The 23,284-nt window shown below is 39.8% G+C and overlaps 1 protein-coding gene across 1 annotated transcript; it reads right to left on the bottom strand.

The window, feature by feature from the left end:
* Nucleotides 1-12,571: 12,571 nt before the first annotated feature.
* LOC308088800 (tetraspanin-8-like) lies at nt 12,572-22,694 on the bottom strand. The gene is made up of 9 exons (XM_080433384.1): nt 22,588-22,694; nt 21,209-21,274; nt 18,394-18,516; nt 17,293-17,367; nt 16,994-17,080; nt 16,486-16,578; nt 15,940-16,011; nt 13,844-13,927; nt 12,572-13,093 (listed from the first exon to the last, which is right to left on the bottom strand). Exons 1-9 carry the CDS (start codon nt 22,645-22,647, stop codon nt 12,974-12,976), a joined length of 780 nt encoding a protein of 259 aa, XP_080289510.1. The 5' UTR covers nt 22,648-22,694; the 3' UTR covers nt 12,572-12,973.
* Between the last annotated feature and the right edge of the window lie 590 nt (nt 22,695-23,284).

The following is a 23,284-nucleotide window of genomic DNA, read 5'->3' as shown; positions in this document are numbered from 1 at the left end:
AATGGAATGTCACAATATCAATAAAGGAATGAGAAAACATAATTGTGCCTCATGTTCTCTTAATGTCACTGCAGGTGGGTTGCCAATTTCAGCCAATCAAGAGAGAGTGCCCATTCATGAGCTTCAATGTTATAGTGTTCCAGTCTAAGTTTCAGTTTTTTATAAGTATTTCTTTTTAAATTGTGAAGTAGCCTAGTGTTTCTTTTCCGATAATTTGTGAAACGTTTTTGGACAAGTTGAAAACAGCGATGACTTTGGAAAATTCCAGAAAGTTCTTCACCCACTGATGACTTCCTCAAACATTACTTTAACTATTGATGGTTTGACCTCCTCACCCTCCATCACACAACCACACGCACGCACCCGCCCGCCCACCCGCCCACACACACACACACACACACACACACACACACACACACACACACACACACACACACACACACACACACACACACACACACACACACACACACACACACACACACACACACACACACACACGCTGGTCTGTAGCAACTCATAATGTAATAACGGCTCATAATGTAATAATTTAAATGTAATAAAAACTCATAATGTAATAATCAGCTCATAATGTAATAATAGATTTTTCTATAATGTAATAATGTAATAATGTGTTACATTAAGAATCTCACGTAGCCGCTCATAATATAATAATGTCTCATATTGTTGAGAAAAGTAAAGTGTTACATCATAATAATCATTATCAGTATCATGGTCAGTATCAGTATCATGGTCAGTATCATGGTCAGTTATGGCAGTGTGCTTTCCTTTGTACCATCATTATCACAGTTTCTATTTAGCAAAACATTGAATTCCATTTCATATCCTCTGGTCACGATGCATAGGAAAATCTCATCTTTCTTTGAAAATGATAGTGGAAGAGGTTATTTTAGGGTGAGATTTATAGTCATTTCAAGGAGGCAAACTCTGCTACTGTACAGTATGTGATGTCTGTCTCATTTGTAATAGGAGTTTTTTATTAACGACAGCTCAACTGAGAGACTGAGCAAATGTAATACCTCAACTATCACCTCATTAGTCCTGCTCCAATCAGATCAGCTGAGCTGATTGACAGTCCTTAAACTTAAAAGGACTCCTCCTCCTTCCTTGTCTCACTCATTCTCATGCTCTCTGTCCAGGCACCCACCACCTCCCCGACACCGCCCAAGCAGCAGGCACCACCAGGTTGGCCCTATCAACAGGGGGCGGGCTCCTGAAGAGCCCCCTGCCTTCAGCAGGTAGGATCTGATCAGGACGGATCTGATCTGATTCTTCTCCTGCGATGGGGCCCGCGCCAAAGTGTTAAACTTGCAGTATCTAATATAATTGTATTACTATTCATTCATACATGCATACTACTGCATTCATGTCATCTGTATTTATCAATAAATATCATTGCATTCATCTTATGATGTGAAGCCTCTCATAAGTTGAACTCATGCTGCTTACTGTCCATTTGTGTGTTGTGAAAATACAGCTATTACCATGCTGCAGGTCTATTTCAACTGTGGTTGAATGTTCTTTAAATTACTATTCATTGGGGACTAGGGAGACAGGGGACAAAAGTAACACACTCAATAATTTTAATTAGAAAAAAGCTAGAGACGTGAGACTTCTTGTGCACATGCTCAGTAGGGTCCTCTCGCTGCCTATGGAAGGATAGAATGATCATTTCATCTCAGCAGACGTTTTCAACAACTGATTTTGAGGTGTAAACGTACATTTTTGAGTGTGCAGTATTTTCCTTCTGCTGTCTAAAGATAAGATGTCAGCTAATTTAAACTTAGATGTCAGCTAATTTAAACTTAGATGTCAGCTAATTTAAACTTAGATGAATTGTATCTCTGATCACAAATTAACGTCAGCAGCCTATGCTAGTATAGGTGTTTCTAGCTAGAATATGGGATTTTATCATGGTTGACCCATCGGGGGCAATTGCAACAATGTGTTTTCAATGCAAGCAGATTTTGTCTGGGATTATATACTTTTATGTTAGTAAATGAACATATTTCACTAAATGTCACTACATTTAAAAATAGACATACATTTGAAAACAAAATAGAAAAATAAAATGTGAATAAAAATACAAAATATTTATATAAAACATTCGTAAGTTAAAATGTTAAATTATACATATTACTTAGTGATGTGCTGTGTTGTTAATATGACTTATTTTTACAGTGTTACAATTGCCCCAACCACTGTTACAACTGTGGCAATTGTAACACTGACTCACTGCATTCAAATTTATATTTTAGTCTTGTCCTTATTAGTGAAAGCTTAAAAATTGTATTATATTAGGGCACGTATATATTTCTTATGGCAAAAGATGACTAGGATATTTCGAGTAGTTTGTGAATTATGAACGCCAATACAAAAGGTGTTACTTTTGTCCCCGGTCTCCTATTCTTCTGTAAATATATGCCCCATTAAAATGTTTGGGAGAAGCAGAGAAAAGTTAGAACATTTTCATGAGCATTTGCAGCAGAGTAGAAGAGTGTTTAGAAGTGTAACTTTAATTAACCATAACGGCACAAAATAAATAACTGAATGAAATAAATAAGTATAAATATATAAAATATTTAGCCAAAAATGTGAGATACAAAAATGTATAAAATACCCAGATTTAGTGGAGTTTTAAATACAATCCACCATGTCTTTGAAATTAAGTATTATGTTCAAGTATATAAGTATAATATACAGTATGTCAAATTGCAGGGATTTTAGGGAGGAAGGATTATGCCCTTAGCCTGGTAAAACCCCCTCCCTCCTCCCTCTTATTTGCATTTGATTTCAGAAAGGAGTCTGGCCTACAGACCTGTATGGGCAATTTGGGAGCTGGGCTGGATTAGTACCGTTGACTGACAACCCCTTCAGCCAATCAGCAGTTTGTTCCCCTTCAGCCAATCAGCAGCTCATTTTCCCAATATGACGCAACGGGACTTTTGAAGGGGCTATAGACCGCCGAAGTCTGACGTCATTTACACATCCTTTGTTTGTCTACCTGGTTCGCAGTTTTCCACCCCCGTTCTGAATCCCATAGACGTATTTAATATCGCGTCAAATAAGAACTGTGTTCCAAAAATAAACAAATGACCACGGCGGGTTGACTCTTATGGATATGAAGCATCAACTGACGGTGAGAAAACGCTAATGTTACTTCCGCCAAATTAGTTAAATTTTCGCCAGAAACAGACTGTATCAAATATAAGTGACTGACTATCATAAACTATACAGAACCTCCTCCCTGACAATAACGCCGACACGCGGTGTTTATTTTTGGACCACAATTCTTATATGAGACGATTCTAAGATGACCCAATGTTATTCTCCATAGAGAAATTACTTCCGCAAACCTGGGGATGAACGAGTGACGTCAGGACTTCGGTGCTCTATTCCGAAAATAGGTTGCTTTATTCGGATACATGCGTGTCACTGCCCGCCCCTGCCGGTTCTCTGAATTTGTATTTTTAAATAGGCTCTGTCATGATTAATTGACCACATATATGAAGGTAAACAGCTAAATTCTATCCGAACGATATCTTAAAAGTAAATTCCGTGCCTCAAAAAATACGTTTGAGAGCGTTTTCAAGTCTTAGAACCAAACCAAAAACAGCGGACAGAAACAATGGCTGCCATTCCATTTTGGTCGGCTGCACTCGGTTCCATTCGATTTCACTCAAACTCGCCACCTGATTGGCCAACCTTAGCTGTCAATCACAGAACAATGTACGCTGAGGACGCTGATATAAGAGAAGAGAGAAACGCTCAGATGGCCTGTAGGCCAGACTCCTTCCTGAAATCAAATGCAAATGAGATTTCCGGAGGGAGGGGGGTTTACCAGGCTATTATGCCCCCGCCCTGGAAAACTATGGAGACCAATGACTATAACTGTGGACAGAAGCCCTATGTAGGCCTACTGTAGAATGATCAAAGCTTAAGAAATGGTTAAAATGTTTGTCTTTATTAAAGGTAGGGTAAGTGATTTGCTTTGGTTAAAATAAGTGTTAAATAGCTTTATATTCTGATAGTACTCATTGCTATAGAGTGTTTGTTCAGTAAAAGAAGTCTCCTTGTCTCTCCAGCTCTTTATTAAACAGAAAATGCATTTTCGTTTCAGTTTCAGTTTCATTTCCAATTTTATCCAATCAGGACAGAGAACTCAATCAGGATACAGATTAAACAAGTGAAATTGGAAGTGATGACACTAAGAAATGAGCAGACAAAATTGGAACTGGAACACTATACAAATTAAGCTTAAAAATGGGTACTTTCTCCTGATTGGCTGAGATTTTGACACCTACCGAAAAATTTATTTTCTGTTTATTAAAGAGCTGAAGAGACAGGGAGACATCTGTTACTGAAAAAACACTCTATAGCAATGATTACTATCAGAATATAGTATTTTAACCTTTTAACAAAATACTTTTTGTTTTAACCAAAAAATATCACTTACCCTACCTTTAACTAAAGAAACATCACAGAACAATCACAGCAGATGAACAGCTAATAGTACAATTATTGTGTATTTAACTTTTTCATAAACTGATAGGATTGTGAGAAAAATGCTCGATGTTGTCAACAAACAATATGTTTGTATAATAATGCAATACAAATATATATATATATGTACAAAAAAAAAACGAATCAAATCCTTTCTTAGGGTGCAGTCCCACCAAAACATGGTCGGCCGCTGTTAAACGCAGGTTGTGCACGAGCACGGCCACAGTTTTTTGCAGCCAGCGCATTCTAAATAAATGGAGTGACCCACCTGTCAGTCACTCTCAGGACCCTCCCATGCAACAGCTACAACCAGTTGCTCTATCGCAAGCACCATGTTGCTTCTGAGTCATGGGACGGTCCGCCTTCCACTCACCCGATTGGGCAGAGGAGGGAAATCAGCATAGAGCGTATAAACGCAAGATGTTCACGACAAGCGGAAAGATCCGCTCTTGCGTGAATCCACGCATTTTCATTGACAAAGCATTGGCAGATTCCGCCCCAGAGGTAAAATAAAAGTGCGGTGGGAGCGCGCCCTTAAAGTAAAAACAAGGAAAAAATGAATTCTTGGGAAAGTAATTCTGAAGAGGAGGATGGGAGTGCAGGAGGATGGGAGAGCAGGGAGGTGGGGCACAACACCCTAGGCTGATTTTGTAGTTTGTTTTCAACTTCAGGCCAAAAACTACAGCAGGCTAAAAACATGGCAGACTAGAAAGAAACACAGATGCACCAAACCAATTACTAATGAGTGTGTTAGATTTTCATAGGTGTGTGTCCAGAGCCAACCATATTGACACACTTAAAACCTAACACACCCATTATTAATTTGATTAGCTGCAGCTGTGTTGCTAACATCACGGTGTGCAGTGCTATAAGGTCACTGTGATGCAGCCTAACATGTTTTTTTAGCCTGCTGTAGTTTTTGACCTGAAGTTGAAAACAAACTACACAATCAGCCTAGAGAGTGTTGTGCCGGTGCATTCCACAGGGATGAGGCAGCAATTGAGTCAGGAATGGCATAGAACCCTGCAGGGTTGGTTCTTGGTCCTGGGGATTTCCAGGAGGGCATGATGATGTAGGAGGTTGGAGTGGGATGGGGGACATAGGTTATTGAGGGCCTTGTAGATGTTTTTACGGAAGCCAGTGAAGGTCTTGGATTTTCGGTGTCATGTGGGCGCTGTGGAGGGTACTGGTGGGCAGGTGAACAGCTGAGTTTTGAACATCGAGATAATAGAGTTTATTGAGGATTTTATGGTGATGCCATGAAGGTTGCTGTTCTATTAGTCGAGCCAGGATGTAATGAATGCATGAATGAGTGCTTCACCAAGACGAATAGGGCAAAAACCTTTGCCCTGCATTTTTAACATCTGTCTTTTATAGCGCCACCAGGAGGCCGACTTATGTAAAACACATTTTTTTATACTGCTCCTTCCCATTTTATCCAAATTTCACACAATTTTTGCGTTTGTTTTGAACAAAATTCCGCAAATCATGAACGCACCGTCCGATTGCGGTCAAACTGTCCACGCACATTCACACTATGTTGAGGAACAAATGCCACCCTTTTAACATTGGAATTTGGCCTGTTATAGCGCCACCAGCAGGTCTAATTTGTCAAAACAAATGTTTTTAACAAAATGACTCTAATCATGAATGCAGTCCGATTGCCGTGCAAGGCCTAAGAAGAAATGGCACCCTTTTCACATTGGCCTATTATAGCGCCACCAGGAGGCCACAATAACCTACCTGACCTGGCGGAGACCTGTGCTCCGAGGAGCACTTTTTCTAGTTGTGTATTGTTTTGCTCTTAGTATCTTAGTATATTATTTTGTTACTGAGTGTACAGCACTTTGGTTTCAACGCTGCTGTTTTAAATGTGCTTTATAAATAAAGTGGATTGGATTGGATTGTCTAGGCTCTATGCACAGCAGCCATATTGTAAAAAAAATTGGAACTCTTCCTTACTTCCTTCAAGGGTGTTACCAATGATACTAATGAAGGCTCTGTTCCATTCTGGTCAAACAGAGTCAGGGTGCTGATATTGTGCATGTTGGCTCACTGGAAACACTCTGCTACACCAGTGGGTCTCAAAGTGTGGTCCAGGGACCCTTATGGTTCCCAAATGGCGCCTTATGGGTGTGTAACCCGTAAGGGTCCATTTGGTTCAATTTGTACACTCTGAGTTATGGGAGTCCTTGAAATTAAGAAATTTGACAACCACTATGCTACACTAAATGGAACAGAGCCTTCATTAGTATGTCATTGGTAACACCTGTGCAGGAAGTAAGGAAGAGGCCCAGTTTCTTTCCAATATGGCTGCTGTGCATAGAGCCTAATGAATTTCAATTCATGATGATGTGCCAGTTAAACCACTTTCATTATTGAAAAACATTTTCAAAACCTTTCAAACATTTTCAGCCGGCCAGCGGACTACGTCATCACGCTCATGTCACCATGACTCAGCCATAACCATATAAGGAGTTCCTAATGCAGCTACGCCCAAATACGGAGTGTGTTGTCTAACCTCAATGTGTCCTCATGGCATCAGGCGCTAACAAACCAGTCAGCTCCATACTGACAGATACAGAGATCTCCATATATGGCCATATTGGTCGGATCGGCGACGCAACGTAGGTGTGAGGGCCGTGTAGCAGCCCGAACTCTAGATGTGAGGGCAATGCAGCGGCCCGAACTTCTAGTAGTCAAAATAGCTGATATACAAGCCTGACACGTAGTGAGTGAGCTTGTAGATTGGCTAGTTTTGCTACTTTTTTTAAAACCTTTTTTTTATATGAAGCCACAGAACCACTGCGCGACAATGGATCTCCATATATAGAGAACCAGGAAGGATGCACGCAATCTCATACAGACAGACAGACAGACAGACAGACAGACAGACAACTCCATATGGAATACTGTAACTCCATATTTGGGCAAGACTGATGTCAGCAATGATCTAATCAAGTTGGTTGCCTATATTAACCAACGCTGCACTGAATAATTTCTAGTTGCACTTTGGTATCTCAGAGTCTGACTATTTCCTTTAGTAAAACACTGTTACTTTGCTTACTGCGGAAACATGCAGATCTTTGTTAAGACCCTCACCGGCAAGACCATCACCCTGGAGGTTGAGTCAAGCGACACCATTGAGAATATCAAGGCCAAAATCCAGGACAAGGAAAGCGTTCCCGTCGACCAGCAGAGGTTGATTTTTGCTGGTAAGCAACTGGAAGACGACCGCACCCTCTCTGACTACAACATCCAGAAGGAAGCCACCCTCCACCTTGTGCTGCGTCTCAGGGGAGGCATGCAGATCTTCGTCAAGACCCTCACCGGCAAGACCATCACCCTGGAGGTTGAGCCAAGTGATAACATTGAGAATGTCAAGGCCAAAATCCAGGACAAGGAGGGCATTCCCCCTGACCAGCAGAGGTTGATCTTCGCTGGAAAACAGCTGGAAGACGGCAGGACCCTCTCTGACTACAACATCCAAAAGGAATCCACCCTCCACCTTGTGCTGCGTCTCAGGGGAGGACTGTAAATGATTCCACAATGTAGAACCAGATTGAGATTGTCATCTCTTTTTCAAGTGGACTTGGCCAATAAGGCAGTTCACATTTAAAAACAACAATTAAAACAAACAAGATAAAAAACAAGATAATATAAAAAGTGCACATAAAACTGTGGGAAAGAAGGGTGTTCTGGATCAATAGATGGGAAGCAATAACTTCACGGTATCAGGTCAGAATGCTCGAATGCTCAGGTGAGTAAAAACTAGAAAAAGTGCTCCTCGGAGCACTGCCAGACCCCTAGTGGTTGAAATCTGAAGATACGTCACGCGAAGCTTGGCCAATCAAGGGGACAGGTAGGAAAAGAGGGACAGGTAGGAAAAGAGGGACAGACCGACCGACAAAGCCTCATGTAGGCCGACCCCTTGGGTCTGTTAATAATGAAGTCCATTCATTTAGACTTGCTACATGTCTGTGATGTGAAGGACAGCTGTGTGTGAGCCAGAGACTGCTTAGAGGATCAGCTTCAGCTGAACGCCTTGTACTCGGCCACTGCTGCATGCTTGGTGAATCTTTGGCTAATGGCTATAGGCTTCAAGTCTTTGGTAGTCTTTGGCAAAATGCTCCCTAATAGTTAGTGAAGCACTTGCTACAGTACATGGCTTACATTGCAATGGCCTTCCCAAGAGCTCCTCCTGGACAGCAACTATTGAGAATGTCAATGCCAAAATCCAGGATCAAGGAAGGCAGATCCCCCTGACTGGCAGAGGTTCATTTTCACTGCAGTGCAACATGGGAAGATGGCCGCAACCTCTCTGAGAACAACGTCAAGCCAGAATTCACACTCCACCTTGTGCTGCATCTCAGGGACGGCAAGTGACGCCATTGAGAATGTCAAGGCCAAAATCCAACACAAGGAAGGATTCTCCCTGACCAGCAGAGGTTGATCTTCGCTGGCCAACAACTGGAAGATGATTGACTAAGGCATCCAGAAAGAGGCCGCTCTCCACCTTTCTGTGTCATAGGGGACGGGGGAGTAAATCATCTTTTGTTTTCTCCTTCCAAAGATCAAGTACATCATCATCATTCCATGATCTTTTTCTTTTGTCTTTATTATTATTATTTTTTTTTCCAGGATCAAGTAAATAATTCAATTTTTTTTAAACCAAAGTCCTCTATTTCCCCCTATTTTCCATCCCCTTTTACCATGTGATATGTTTATTTTTTTCCCAATGTAAAACCACAAACTAGTGGGCACATAGTTTCACATATTATAAACAGCATTAAAACCAACAAATAAAAAGAACCATCAATGTGTCTTTGATAGATTTTCTTTTTTGTGTGCGATGAAAGGGCTGACTGATATACAGAATATTTAAATTATTGAAATCCCTAGACTTGGATCATGCTGCACTGACGCCTGCATACAGCCAGTATAGTGGCTGACTTGCGAGTCTCCAGGATTTCTTCAGAATAGGTTGGGCTGGACACATATATTTAAGGTTAGGTCTATGTGTTTCTGGTGATATTATGTACCACTCATTTTGTGTGTGGCAAAAAAATAAAATGTTTGACGAACATATCCATCAAAAGCCGACGTGGTGATGAGTGATGACCCCTGAAAAAGATAATAAAAGCACGTTCAATTGTGGGAAAGGACAGTGGTTCTCAACCTGTGACACATGATTTTGGGGGACTCCCCAGCTGACATTAACCCTTTAAAGGTCACCCCAAGAAAAAAGCATTGGAAAAATTATTTCTTTGCATTTTTTATTTATTTGGGGCAATAGTAACAACTATCAATTATAATTTCTTTAACAGACCCAACAGTTTTCCAAATATAGGCCTCTACCAAACGGTTGAGATGTCACTTTATGGTAATGGTAAAAGTTTCATGCATATACATTGATTTATATGCATTCACTGAGAAATATGTCTCCCATTATGTTCCCCAGTCTCTTCTGCTTGTGAGAGTTGATCAGCATCATCTGTTTGGTCATCTTCTTCATCACAAAATAGTCCATTTTTTATTTCAGCACCACTACCTTTACCATTAAATGACAATTCAACCATTTGGTTGAGCATGTTTTTTTAGATAGGAATAAAATCATACTAATACATAAATATAATGAAATAACATTATATGTATTATATTAACAACACTGAATTAGCAAAAGCCCTATTTATCCATAGCAAATAGTACATTTTAATTTCTTTAGTTTAGCTTCACTACTTACCATAAAGTGACAAACAACCCGTTTGGTAGAGCATGTTTTCAGAAAATTATTAGACCATTATTAGATTTTTTTTTATTGTATCAAGCTACATAATCAGGTTCAGTAACACCTCTGAGATGATAATATGACAAAAAAAAAATCTTACCTCTGAAATTTCAACCAAAAAAATCCCACCTTTCAGGAGTGGATTAATTGATTTTCACTTCCTAAAAAGTGGCTACCTGAGAATCCATGTGACTGGGAAACAGTGACATCTGGTGGACCTTTTTTTGCCATAACATACCTCAACCAAATGGTAGAAAGGGCTCAATCAGGTTGAGTTAAGTTCAGCAATGTTGTCAATGAGAAATAGTGACTTAAATGTGCTCTACCAATTGGTTGAGCAGACTGTTAAAGGGTTAAAGTGACAATTTTTTTATACCAAAAAAAAAGAAGAAAAAAAAATTTCAATTAAAAAGACCATTACTGCATCAAAAATAATCAATAAACAATAAAGATAAAAAAAACTAGTCAAACATTGGCCAAATAATATAAGAAAGAGAGTGCGAGGCGTTGTGAGCTTGTAAATCGGCTATTTTCACAATATTTATCTCTGGAACCGAGTCAAACTAAATATGCCTCAACTCCAAGTGCTTGTCAGGGTGGGGGTCCCCAGTTAAAATATGATTATTATAAAAGGTTGAGAACCACTGGGATAGGAGGTGATCTGGATCAATAGGTCGGGGCAGCAATCACCTCAAGGTGTCGAGTCAGAACATTGTTATCGATGCTAAGGTGAGTTTGTGAAGCAAAGGAATGCAGACTATGTTGGTGATGTGAAGGATGCTGTGAGCGAGGTCCAGATGTGAGGATTAGCTGTGGCTGAGAGCATTGTATTTGGCTACTTGTCTGTTTGTTTATTTGCTTATTTATTTTCACTTACAACAGAATTTAAAAATGATACACAAAGATTTGGTAAAAATGTGAAGGAGAATGCCTAAAAACCCTCCAGGGGCTTGAGAAGTGGTATTCTCTGGGAATATTTGTACATTCATAGGATAAAATTACATCAGTGTGGAATATACACATATCTATTACAAATAAAACATTACTAGACATGTCATACAGATGAAGAAACAAAACAAAAACAATGTGGACAATATAATATAACTGGAGAATGCTCAGCGAATGTTCAGCTGATGGCTATGACTAGTCTTCGGCAAAATGCTTTGCTAATGGCTAATGACGAACTGGCTACATGGCTTACAAATATTGTAAAATGAATACATGGCGCATAGGTTTAAATAATGTAAATGACATGCATAAATTCAGTGGTTCTCAAAGTGGGGTCCTTGGACCCCCAGGGGTCCTCGGAGGGGCTCCAGGGGGTCCCCAGCAAAAGTAGTTAATGTAGCATCACACTCATTTTAACCATTTTAACCACTTTACCATTTATGTGTTGGCTATTCAAAAGTACAAAATCTTTTATTTTATTATACTTAATTTTTTCATGTGGACACCACAGTGATGCAGTCAAAAATATCAAATCTACAAGCTCACAGCTTACCACTTCGTGCTGCGCTGCGAGCTTGTAGATCTGATTTTTTTGGGAAAATCAATGAAAATATTTAATTTTTTTAACATAAATCTTCTCTTCTGGGGGTCCTTGGCCCGAAAACGTTTTGAGAACTGGCATAAATGACATAGTTTGGCAATATTGCACTCTGCATTGTGTCTGTTACCGCAGCAGGAGCAGCAGTAGCCTATGGTGCTTCACAAGGACAGAAGATGCATGGCTGTGCTGGAAGGTTTCATGGTCTACAGAGAGGGACTTGAGTACCGTGTGAACAGAACAGCAACCATTGAGAATATCACAGCCAAAATCCAGGACCAGGAAAGCAACTCTTCTGACCAGCAGAGGTTAAACTTCACTTGCAAGCAACTGGCCAGATGCTACAACATGCAGAAGGAATCCATGATTCACCGTGTGTCCTCAGGGGAGGACAGTATACATGATTCCATATTCTTTATTATTATTATTATTATTATTATTACCAATATTGTTTTTGGTGTGCGCAATTTTTTTCTCTCCTTTTCTCTGTGGACAGGATTGGGAAATGCTTCATCTTAAAAGATAAAAACCCAATAAAACAGGGTTGGGAGAAAAATAGCAATCATAGGGGACACATATTTTGACACAATTGGCAACTTGGCCAGCAGTTAATAGTATAAGACCAGCTTGTTATTATACGTGTGTATCAAAAATAAATTCACTTAATCTGCAAAATGTTTGACACATGTTTTTTTTTATGTTGAACCGGAACAGAACAAAATACATAGGAAACAAGATGTCCTTTGATTTGTTGACTTGTTAATGACTCAAAACTGAGTAAATGAGAAATAATAAAGCAATAAATACATTTTGAGCTGCTACTCCGTATATAGAAATGAAATGTATACAAAATGAAATGTATTAATAGCCTTCAATACGGGCTGCAGCGTACATTACTCCCTTGCTTATTCCCTTACTATGATGCCATACTGACTCTAGTCTTCTTCTAGATAAAAACAAAAGCTAAAATCGTACGCATGCAGACGCGCACACGCACACGCACACACGCACACACACGCACACACACACACACACCCACACACACACACACACACACACACACACACACACACACACACACACACCCACACTCACACACACACACACACACACACTCAGGGGTCCTCTATGAGCGTGGTGTAATTTCCTGCATTGCTGTAGACCACTGTAGGGACATCGCCATCGGCCTTTCTCATCTGGCAGAGGATGACAACACCCAGCCCTGTAGGCACCATCTAGAGGGAATGGAGAGATACATATAGTACATGCTGTATATCGATCAATTGTTGCTTACCGTCTTCTCTTGAACACTAACCTCGTACCCAGGCTTTTCTCATCTCACGAGGAGAAACGCCTGGTAAAGAACTGCAGCTGAAAGTGTAGTATTTGTATAGTTCCGTTTGATGTACTTCTTATGTACTACTTTATGTACCCATGAAGCTGTCTTTTTCCGAAGCCCATTCAACATCAAACTCCATGTTAGCCATTTTAGACTCACTGATATTGTCTTTCTAATGTGTGAGGAGACCTTCATCTTTCAAAAACGTTTTTCATTTTCCTTTTTAAGATGAGAAATGAATATCACCAGAAGCAGGAACGTTTTCAATGAGTCTAACATGGTTATTGGGTAATATGGAGTTTGAACTTGATTGGCCTTACAGTATATAGGAGGGGGGGTATATCTTATCTAATGCCATATCAGAGATCTAAATATTGAATGAAGCAACTTAAAAAGTATCTGGACTGCACACAAAATTCTAGTAGACATTAACATGGTTTTAAAGTGAAATAATCCTTTAAAGCTTTTTATATGGTATTTAGTTGTTCCTTTCTCTCTCTCAGCCTAAACTTCAAGTCACATGAAATCGTACCTGTGCATGCGTGTGTGTGCATGACGTAATAGAAACACAGACAGACGTGCAGACAGACATAGAAAGACATGTAGCCTAGACAAGTAGAGAGGCAGGCAGACACATATTCCATACCCAGAGCAGCAAGAGTCCGAGTAATATTGCTATCGCAATATTAAATAACTCATCCACTGCGGAGATCAGGATCGGAAGGCATGGCTGAAAAAAAAAGAAGAAAGACATTTCAATTATTCAATTTGACAGTTTTTGATTGATTGATTGAATACTTTATTAATTAACACATCGAGTGCCATAAACGGTCCGGACCGTTTTTGACCCAATTCTATTTTTATACGAGTGGCCCACGTGGGGCGCTAAAACGAAACTTTGACATCACCCAAGGAGTTTCTGAGAAGAAGAGGCTGGATGTGGCTCCATGTCAAAAATCCTTCCAGTCGGCGTTTTCAATGTTATCTCCTTGACTAAAAGCTTAATATCTCCATTTCTTTTTAACGTGGTGGAAACGAGCCGTTTTCGATCGGCGATCACGCTGCAATGGAGGATCGCGTTGGAAATATTATTGTTCCAGGCGTTAGTCGGGACCCTCCGCCGTCTCGCACGCACGCTTTGTTTACATGCACTTCCGCGTCGGGGCTTCTACAGCACGAAACGTATAACGCAAGTGGATGGAAGAAATGCAGGCACTCAACGTATAATATTTTAATAAACCTCTGGCACCCAATGTGTTAACATGCGTAATATAGATGTGTGTGAATGGAAACAAGCCCCTGGGGCGTTTTGTTTGATCCTTTTAGCATAACCCCTGACTGTACTACCTGTTAACTTGAAAAGTGCACTCCTTGGAGCGCAGGTCTCCGCCAGGCCGGGTTGTCTACCCAGGGCCTGCAAATTTTGGAAGGCAGTTATAGACAATTTGAATGGTAAATGAGAAATCTGACTTTTGGAACTGCTGCCTATTGATAAGCTAATGTAGGCTACTTGTCTAAGACCAGATCTTATATTTGTTTCGCACTGCATATATAATTGTATTATCATATTATTATTTACTATCATACTTAATATATTATTATGTTTAGGATGTTGCAAATTATTTTGCGGTACAAGTCCCAACAACATTTCACTGCCTGTACTTGTAGTTAGTGACAAATAAAACCTTCTTGATTCTTCTTAGCCTACAGCATGTAGGCTTAGCCTGAGAAAAGGAGAGCTAAGGGAGTGGGGATCTCCCCACTGCATTGGGAGCATTGTGTGGTTTTGTGGAAAGACATTTATTATGACACTTCTCAGGAACTGCAAGCAGAGTCAGTTTTGGTTCCTATAGCTGGTTTTGTGGTTCCATAAAAAAGAAGAATAAAACATGGAAGTGAAACATTAATCATACACCAGGCTGGGAGAATGATACATGGAGAAAAAGCATGCATGAACTCTTTTTTTTCTCTCCTGTGCCTCATGCTGTTATTTCTGCATTGACATCTACTGCTATTGGTCTGGGCTATGTGGACAAATTCAAATTTCAAGGTATTTTTGACCAAATACCTAAAGACGATAATATCGTACGTTGTGATGACTTTTGTTTTAAATAGCGAAAATAGTTTTTGAAAGTATAAAATCAGGAAAACGCTTGTGATATAGGCCTACAGTATCATGATGTTACGATCCCAGACAATATCTAGTCTCATATCGTCGCTGTCGGGCAGAAACCTTGCATCTCCATCATTGAAATGTTTATGGTGTTTTTTTTCTTGTAAATTACTGCCCTATACTTCATCATACAAGAGTGTCTCACAAAAGTAGTGAAAATATCCGATATACAAGCTCACAACGCCACAGAATGCGAGGCATTGTGAGCTTGTAGATTGGCTATATATTCACTATTTTAAATTGTTTTTTTTTAAATAATAATAAAAATCGAATGATCTTGGACTCATGATTTTCATATGATATTTATATATTGCTCAGCCCTATCTACTGCTTTTTATTAAATGCCTCGTCCCTCAGTGTACTGCTATTTACTGATCAAATGGCACCCACGTACACACAACTGTGAAAACCTGGGATACAATTTATGAAATGAATTATGTAAATAGAGAATGTACAAGCTTAAAACCTATCCCCGTGCGACGCATTGTGTGCTTGTAGACTGTAGTCTATTTTTGCTATTTGTTTCTAAGGAAAACGGCATCTCATCAACAACTCCATGTGTTTCCCACCTCCTTGTAGATCATGATGGGTTGATGATATGCACCCTGCTGAGACAGGCTGCTGTTCTTAGGGGCCACCACCTACAACAAGCATGAGGAAAGAAAGAAAGAAAGAAAGAAAGAAAGAAAGAAAGAAAGAAAGAAAGAAAGAAAGAAAGAAAGAAAATAACTTCAAAACACACAAGATCCTCTCCTGTGCAGAAAATAAATATGATTGTGCGAAAAGATTTGGTGTACAAGGACAAAAGAAATAGCTTGGAATCCAGACTGATTCGCTCCATTCAGCAGACTTTTATTTTTTCACTTTGTTTCTCAGTCTGGCCGTCTCCAGAACAACTATCTGTTTCTTTCAGAAGACCAATCAGTATCCTCGGTTCCTGGGCGTCCGAGACCGCCCCTGGCACATAGGAAGCTTACTAGACTGGGAGGCAAAGTGATAAAAAAAAAGAAAAGTCCACTGAATGGGGCGAATCAGTCTGGATTTCAGCCTGCAAAAGGAAGGGACCAAAATACATGTCAAGGTGAACTCGTTGTGGGTTGGTGTTGGACACTCACACATTGGCTCATGTCCCCGTCGGTGCAGTTGCAGGACGTAGGGATGTCGTAGCCCCAGTCCTCGTAGCCCCTCTCTAGTCCACAGCACCTGAACTGGGAGACATGCAGGGACAGAGCAGAAAGTCAGGAATCAGGATAGATATACTGTCATATGTGGCCACATTGTTTTATTGTTTGATTAATAGAATAGTATTTTTTTCCTTTTTTTTTCTTCTTTTTTTTTTAACATATCAGCGTCAATCTATTATCCATTTTAGCCTATTTCATACTTAGTCGCACAACTGTGCTGTGCAAAATAGTGAAAATATCAGATCTACAAGCGACAAGCTTGTAGATCTGCTATTTTAACAATTTTGTGAATGTTCTTTATGAAATCTTTTGGAAAGGTTTCACGTAGGCTACAGTATAATGACATTCATGTGGTTAAGTACATGGCCAAAATATCAGTTGATTATTGTATTAAATGATGGATCATTCTTATCTTGTTGCACCCCTAATGACAACCTACACTCTGCTGCAAGGGGGTCAGTGCAGCTTGGCTGGCTTCACTGAGCGGCATCATGCCCTCATATATAATTTTGACATGCTCAATGATCTGTGGAATAACAAAGGAAATATATTTCAACTTTTATTCACCAAATCCTTAAGCTACAACAATACACTGAGGCACAATCAAAGTTGTGCTTATTGTTTTGTATTTTCATTTTCAAACACATAAAAGTCATAGATCTCATATCCTTCTGAAGACCAATGGTCCGGTCCATTCAATGTTTGATTTGTTTTTCATTTCAAAAGGTAAGTTTGTACCTGGGGTCGTGTTGCAAGCTCTCTCATGAGTGGCACAGACCAGATGACGCTGATCAGGGCCATTATGACTGTGAACTAAATCACACGCACACGCACACACACACACACACACACACACACACACACACACACACACACACACACACACACACACACACACACACACACACACACAACAAATAATAAATAACTGTCAAGGTCACAGGCACAGCCTAGAATAGATAAATGATAATAATAGAATAGACAATAGAAACTCATATGGATTGACTAGACTTGCCAGCCAGTCTCTAAACGCTTCCCTCAACTAGAGATTGGTGAGAATCATATTGAGATTTGAGACGTATCAGGATATGTGTAGGTGTGTTAGCTGAGGTTTTCTCCGCTGTTTCAGCAACTTCGTAGTCTTGCGTAGCCAGACAACTATTCCACAATCTCCTGAATGCTATATTGAGTATGGAACTACACAAATCCGAGACAGGAAGCTGTCATCTGTTCGTCATTTCCGTTCACGAAAATATATCCTAACATACTTTCATTTCCATTTCTGCTAAGCAGCAAAGCTATATGCTTAGATGATTTGGATTATATTCGGATACATTTACGCGACTGTAAAGACGAAACGGAAGTGGGGAGGAGGCGTCACATCCGCTTCATCGCTAGCCACTACATAGAGTACCAGAAGTGCTGAAGACACTCCCTACCCCTGGGTCACGGAGGTATTTTGTCTATTGAAAATCCCATAGGGAAATCTTAGATTGCATCATATAAGAACTGTGTTCCAAAAATAAACAAATCAGCCATGCGATTCTGTCAGGTATATTGACTCTCGGTGTCGTTTATGATATTGAGTCTGTGCTTGGAGAAAATCTAGTGGATAAATGTAGTACCTTTTCACCTTCATATCCGTGTGAGTAAAATCGCAGGGCTCATTTGTTTATTTGTGGAACACAGTTCTTATATGACGCGATCTAAGATGACCCTATGGTATTTTCAATGGAAAACACAAGTCTGTGACCCAGTGATGTCAGACTTCGGTTCTCTATTGAATATAGATCATCTGGCAACGCCAAAAGAGAGAAAGGTTATGTTTGTCACACTTACTAATACAAGAGCCCATTTCTTCTCTTTGCAGACACCATACAGGCCGAGGATGGACAACAGCAGGGCTATGACGCCCAGGGCGTAGAAAAATGCTATCCCAATGATAATTTCGACCTCATCCATCTGGGGGAGAGAGATGGAATTTAATAACTTAACACTCGCTCACTCAGTGAAGTGAAAGCAAATCAATGTGGACTGTGTTCTCTCGTTTGTAGGTAAATAAATCCAGGTCTGTTGTAGGTAGGGTCACACAGTAAAATCTTTAGTGTTACTTGGACTCTGCAGAGTGTACAACTGGGAATGCATTGGATTGCATTTGTACACTCTTTGGTGTTAAAGCAATATTAAAGGGCAAGACCACTTTGTTGAGGTTTGGGTTGTGTAGTTACTTTGCCATGATGTAACCCCAAAGGTGGGCAAGAAATGAAAAATAGTTGCTCCATTGATTAGAAATTGATCATTCAAAATTTGCTCCTCATTGACTTACATTGTATGGTGAAACATCTCTCAAAGTCACTCTTTTAGCCTGTTAACAAACACAAACAAAGCTGATTCTGCCCAAATAGAACATCTTTGGGGGTTTTTGGGCGGTGAAACCGCCCCTATAAGTGAGATTTGGAAAAATGTACATTTTCCTGCGCTGTGATCTGGGCCCAGGAAATTTGTACAATTATCCTGCGCTGTGATTGGCCAATCACAGTCTATTCAGGACTGTGATTGGCCAGTGTCACATGACACATGTGCATAGCCCTATATAAGAAACCATAACTTGAAAAAAAACAAAAATTTGTTTTTTTCAAGTTATGGTTTCGTCCATCATAAAGAGTGTTATCTTTTGTACATGATTGGTTGACTCCATTCAGTATTGTGATTAGCTAGCAAGACACCGCCCACTTCACACAGGGTGTGATTTTTTTATATAAAAATGCTATTTTATTTGGAAGAAATCCCGGATTGGATCCGCAGATCCGGATCTTCAAATAGTAAAATCAACAGGAAGTTGACATTTTTTTTTAAATCAAAAACAGTATGGGTTGTGTTATGTTCTATAGCAGAATCAGCTTTGTTTGTGTTTGTTAACACATCGGGTGCCGAACACGGTCTGCACCGTGTTTTCACAGAGTAGCGCATTGGTGCCGAACACGGTCTGAACCGTGTTTGGTGTCTTTTTGTTTTTTTTGTTTTTTTCCACACGGGAGGGGCTGGAGCAGCTCTGGGATCACCTGTGGTGATTCTGAGAAGGAAGGGCCAGATGGATCATCGTGTCAAAAAACATGGCGCCCATCCGCTTCCGTTCTATCTCCTTCTCTAAAACCCCTATAACTCCAAAACTTTTTACGCTGGGGAAAACGACTCATTTTGTATGCACGATCGCTCCGCCATTGTTACTCGCGTAAGAGATGTTATCGTTCCAGGCGTTAGTCAAGACCATTGGCAAAATGGAGGCATGCTTTTTTTCACATGGAATGCACGTCGCGGAGTCTACAGCTTAAACAGCGCTGCGCAGCTCAACGGTGAGATTTCTGGCACCGAACGTAATCTTTTATTATAAAATGCTGGCACCCAATGTGTTAAGAGGCAAAAAGAGTGACTTTGAGAGATGTTTCACAATACAATTTAAGTTAATGAGGAGCACATTTTGAATGATCAATTTCTAATCAATGGAGCACCTATTTTTGAAATTTCTTGCCCACCTTTGGAGTAACATCATGGCAAGGTAACCACACAACCCAAACCTCTACCAAAGTGTTCTTGCCCTTTAAGGATTTTACTATGAGGTCAGAGGTTGGTCAAGGGATGGAGAGAAGCAGAAACATCCAGTTGAGGTGCAGTTAACCAGTTCCACTTTTATGTAAAAAATAATAATCTTGCAGCAGTTTCTTGAGAAACCCATAGAAACATAAGGAAGTGAAAGTTCTTTTTTTTTGTTGACCTGCCTTTTTGAGAACAAAAAGAAGGAACAACGTGCCATGTGCGACAGAGTTCTGTTTCCACTATCACTATCAGCACCAGGTCAAATGTGTAGACCAGGGGTCTTCAACGTTTTCAGGCCAAGGACCCCTTAGCTGAGAGAGAGATGAAGCAGGGACCCCCTACTCTATATTGTATAAAATTGTGTTTCAGATTAAAGTATTTTTTTTACTTAGTCTGCTATTTTTTTCCCTCTACACCTATAGCCTCTTTGCCAAAAATAGCCGATCTACAAGCTAAGCTATAGTAATAATGATAAACTTTATTTGTATAGTACCTTTCATGTCATCAAATGCAGCCCAAAGTGCTTTAAAGGACGACTTCACCCATGTTCATCCTATCTTTATATAATTGGTCCTCACTAATGCTCATTATAATATGGTACCATTTTTGTCCATTCACGCTGTGTCTCAGAGGAGGGCTGTGGACAGTTCAGAGACAGTGACATCATCGATGAGGAATCCAAGCTAATAGAAACTGCAGGCTTTCTATTCCTGTTAAGTTAGCATGCCATAATAGAAGCCATTGTTCTCGCGCTAATAAACTTCTTTTTTTTTTTTCTTCTCTGAAAACATTAATCTGCCTAACGATGATGTCACTGGTAGGCGGGTTTCTGAAATGTCCACAGTCCTCCATATGAGACACAGGCAGAGTACTTGATTCTTATTTTCATTTTTTTTACAATTTTATCATGAACATTAGTGAGGACCAATTATATTGGTAGGTTGGGTGGGTGAAGCCATCCTTTAAACCAGATGTAAAAACATTAAGATCAAAAACATGATCAAGAACAATAGAAAAGGTGGTGAGATCAAGTTAAAACAATACAAGAAAATAGAGTTACCCTTCCACCACCGTGGTGGATTCCATGTGTAAACAGAGTGTATGCCAACCACAAAACACTGATGACCTGCAACAACAATAACAACAACAACAACAACAACAACAACAACAACATAAACCGTTTGGTTTTAGGTATCTGGTGGTCTTAACCATACTGTAGTGACTTATGAGCAAGCAGGGCATATTACTCTAATAATGGGATTTGAACCTTTGACCTTGCTGATGGCAGGGTTCAATTTGTAAAAACAAACAAACAAGAACAAACCAAACACAGAACCAAAAAAAAAACAGAGGGCCGGTGCATTTTCTTAATCACTTATGCCCTATATACTGTGTATATAGGCTACTTTGTTGTACGACAAATAGCAAAAGGATCTGATCAGAGTCAATTCTGATCTAGTTTACAAAGTCCTAGAGGGTTTAAGCGCTTAATTAAATTCTTAAATTGTAATCGCTAGATCCCACAACGCTATGGGGACATGACATTTTAATGTTGTTTAACAAATAGATTTAAAAGTCCCACAGTAATAATATCCACCATGAAAGATGGAATAGGTTGTCTCAACAAAAATAAACAAAATACACCCTATTCAAAGCTATTTTGGGGCGTTACTATTCAGGTTTTACTTATTGGTATGCAGTGGTGTAAAGTAACTATACACATTTACTTAAATATTCTACTTAAGTACAATTTCAAGATACTTTAACTTTACTTGAGTAGGCCTATTACCATTACTTTTTATCCTTGTACTACATGTCAGAGGAAAATGTTACTCCACTACATGTATTTGTCAGCTTTAGTTAGTTATTTTGCAGATTTTGATTATTAATAATGAATCCAATTATTAATCAAAAACGACAAGACAAGTGTCATGCGTCATGTGAGCTTGTAGATCAGCTATTTTCAAATAGCTGTCCAAAGAGTACTTTTACTTTTGCTACTTTAGGTATCGATGCTAATACTTTTGTGCTACTTTTTGTACTTTTGTACTTAAAGGGATAGTTCACCCAAAAAAGTACTTATTTTCTATCAATTACACACGCCATGAAGCCTTGAATTCATGGAGATTTGTTTTTGTCACATTCCTAAGCCAATAATTTGATGACCGGCGGAAAGATGCTAATGTCTCCGGTAATCAAATTATTGGCTTAGGAATGCAACAAAAACAAAAACATCTCCATGAATTCAAGTCTCCAAATGGTGTGTAATTGATAGGAAAAAGGTCATTTTGGGGGAGAACTACTCCTTTAAGTAAGAATTTGAATACAGGAATTTTCCTTTTTACCCTTGTAAGTATTTTGTGGTATTGCTTTTAATTAAGTAAAAAGTACTTCCTCCACCACTGCTGGTGCACAACAAACTACAGAAAGACCACTTACCCCGATTAAACCTGTGAAGAAAATAAACCCTCTTTTCAGACAGGTGTTCACTTTCCCCATGATTTTCTTTTTTTTCACGCTCGGCAACAGTAAATTGTGAATATGAAAATGTTATGCTCAGGAATAGCCTCTACTCCCTGGCGTACCCAGCACCATTCTTTATATCTAAGACTGTTAGCAAAGGAGGGAGGGACGAGGCTTGTCTGGTGTATAAAGAGGGAAGGAACCAGCAGGGGTGGAATAAGTACTGGAAAAGAGAACAACTTTTTCAATGCTCCAAGGTTTATTAACAAACAGCATATAGTATACAACGTTTCGACCCTTTCAGTCTTTTTCTTTTTTCTTTTTGAATAATATACTTGAAAAAGTCCGAAAGGGTCGAAACGTCGTATAATATCTTTTGTTATCGTTTGTTGTCTCCGCCAGGCCGAAAGGCATGGCGAGAGAGTATGTTTTGCCCCCTGTCCGTCCGTCCGTCCGTCCGTCCGTGTGTCCGTCATTCTGTCTGTGGACAGCTAATCTCCTGCACCGTTGGCTTGCTTGCAGTGAAACTGTGCACACACACTCCCTGGATGCCACAGCAGAACCTCTGCCCCACATTTTTCACATGGGCCTTTTATAGCGCCACCAGGAGGCCGATTTGTGCAAAACATATTTTTTGACAGTACTCCTACAGATGTTGTCCAAAAATCCCACA

Source organism: Gymnoscopelus braueri (assembly GCF_963280865.1).
Source record: "Gymnoscopelus braueri genome assembly, chromosome: 7".
NCBI lineage: Eukaryota > Metazoa > Chordata > Actinopteri > Myctophiformes > Myctophidae > Gymnoscopelus > Gymnoscopelus braueri.
Note: the sequence above shows the minus strand (reverse complement) of the source record. Positions and strands in the feature narration are given on the sequence as shown.

Bases quoted from the DNA above. Each gene is read 5' to 3' on its own strand.
- LOC308088800 (XM_080433384.1), bottom strand. From the start codon at position 22,647: ATGGGGAAAGTGAACACCTGTCTGAAAAGAGGGTTTATTTTCTTCACA. The intron at 13,928-15,939 runs GTGGGAAACACA...TTTTTTTTTCAG, and splicing joins CCATCATGATCTACAAGGAG to CCATGCCTTCCGATCCTGAT. The intron at 13,094-13,843 runs GTATGGAATATG...CATTCCCTCTAG, and splicing joins TCGGACTCTTGCTGCTCTGG to ATGGTGCCTACAGGGCTGGG.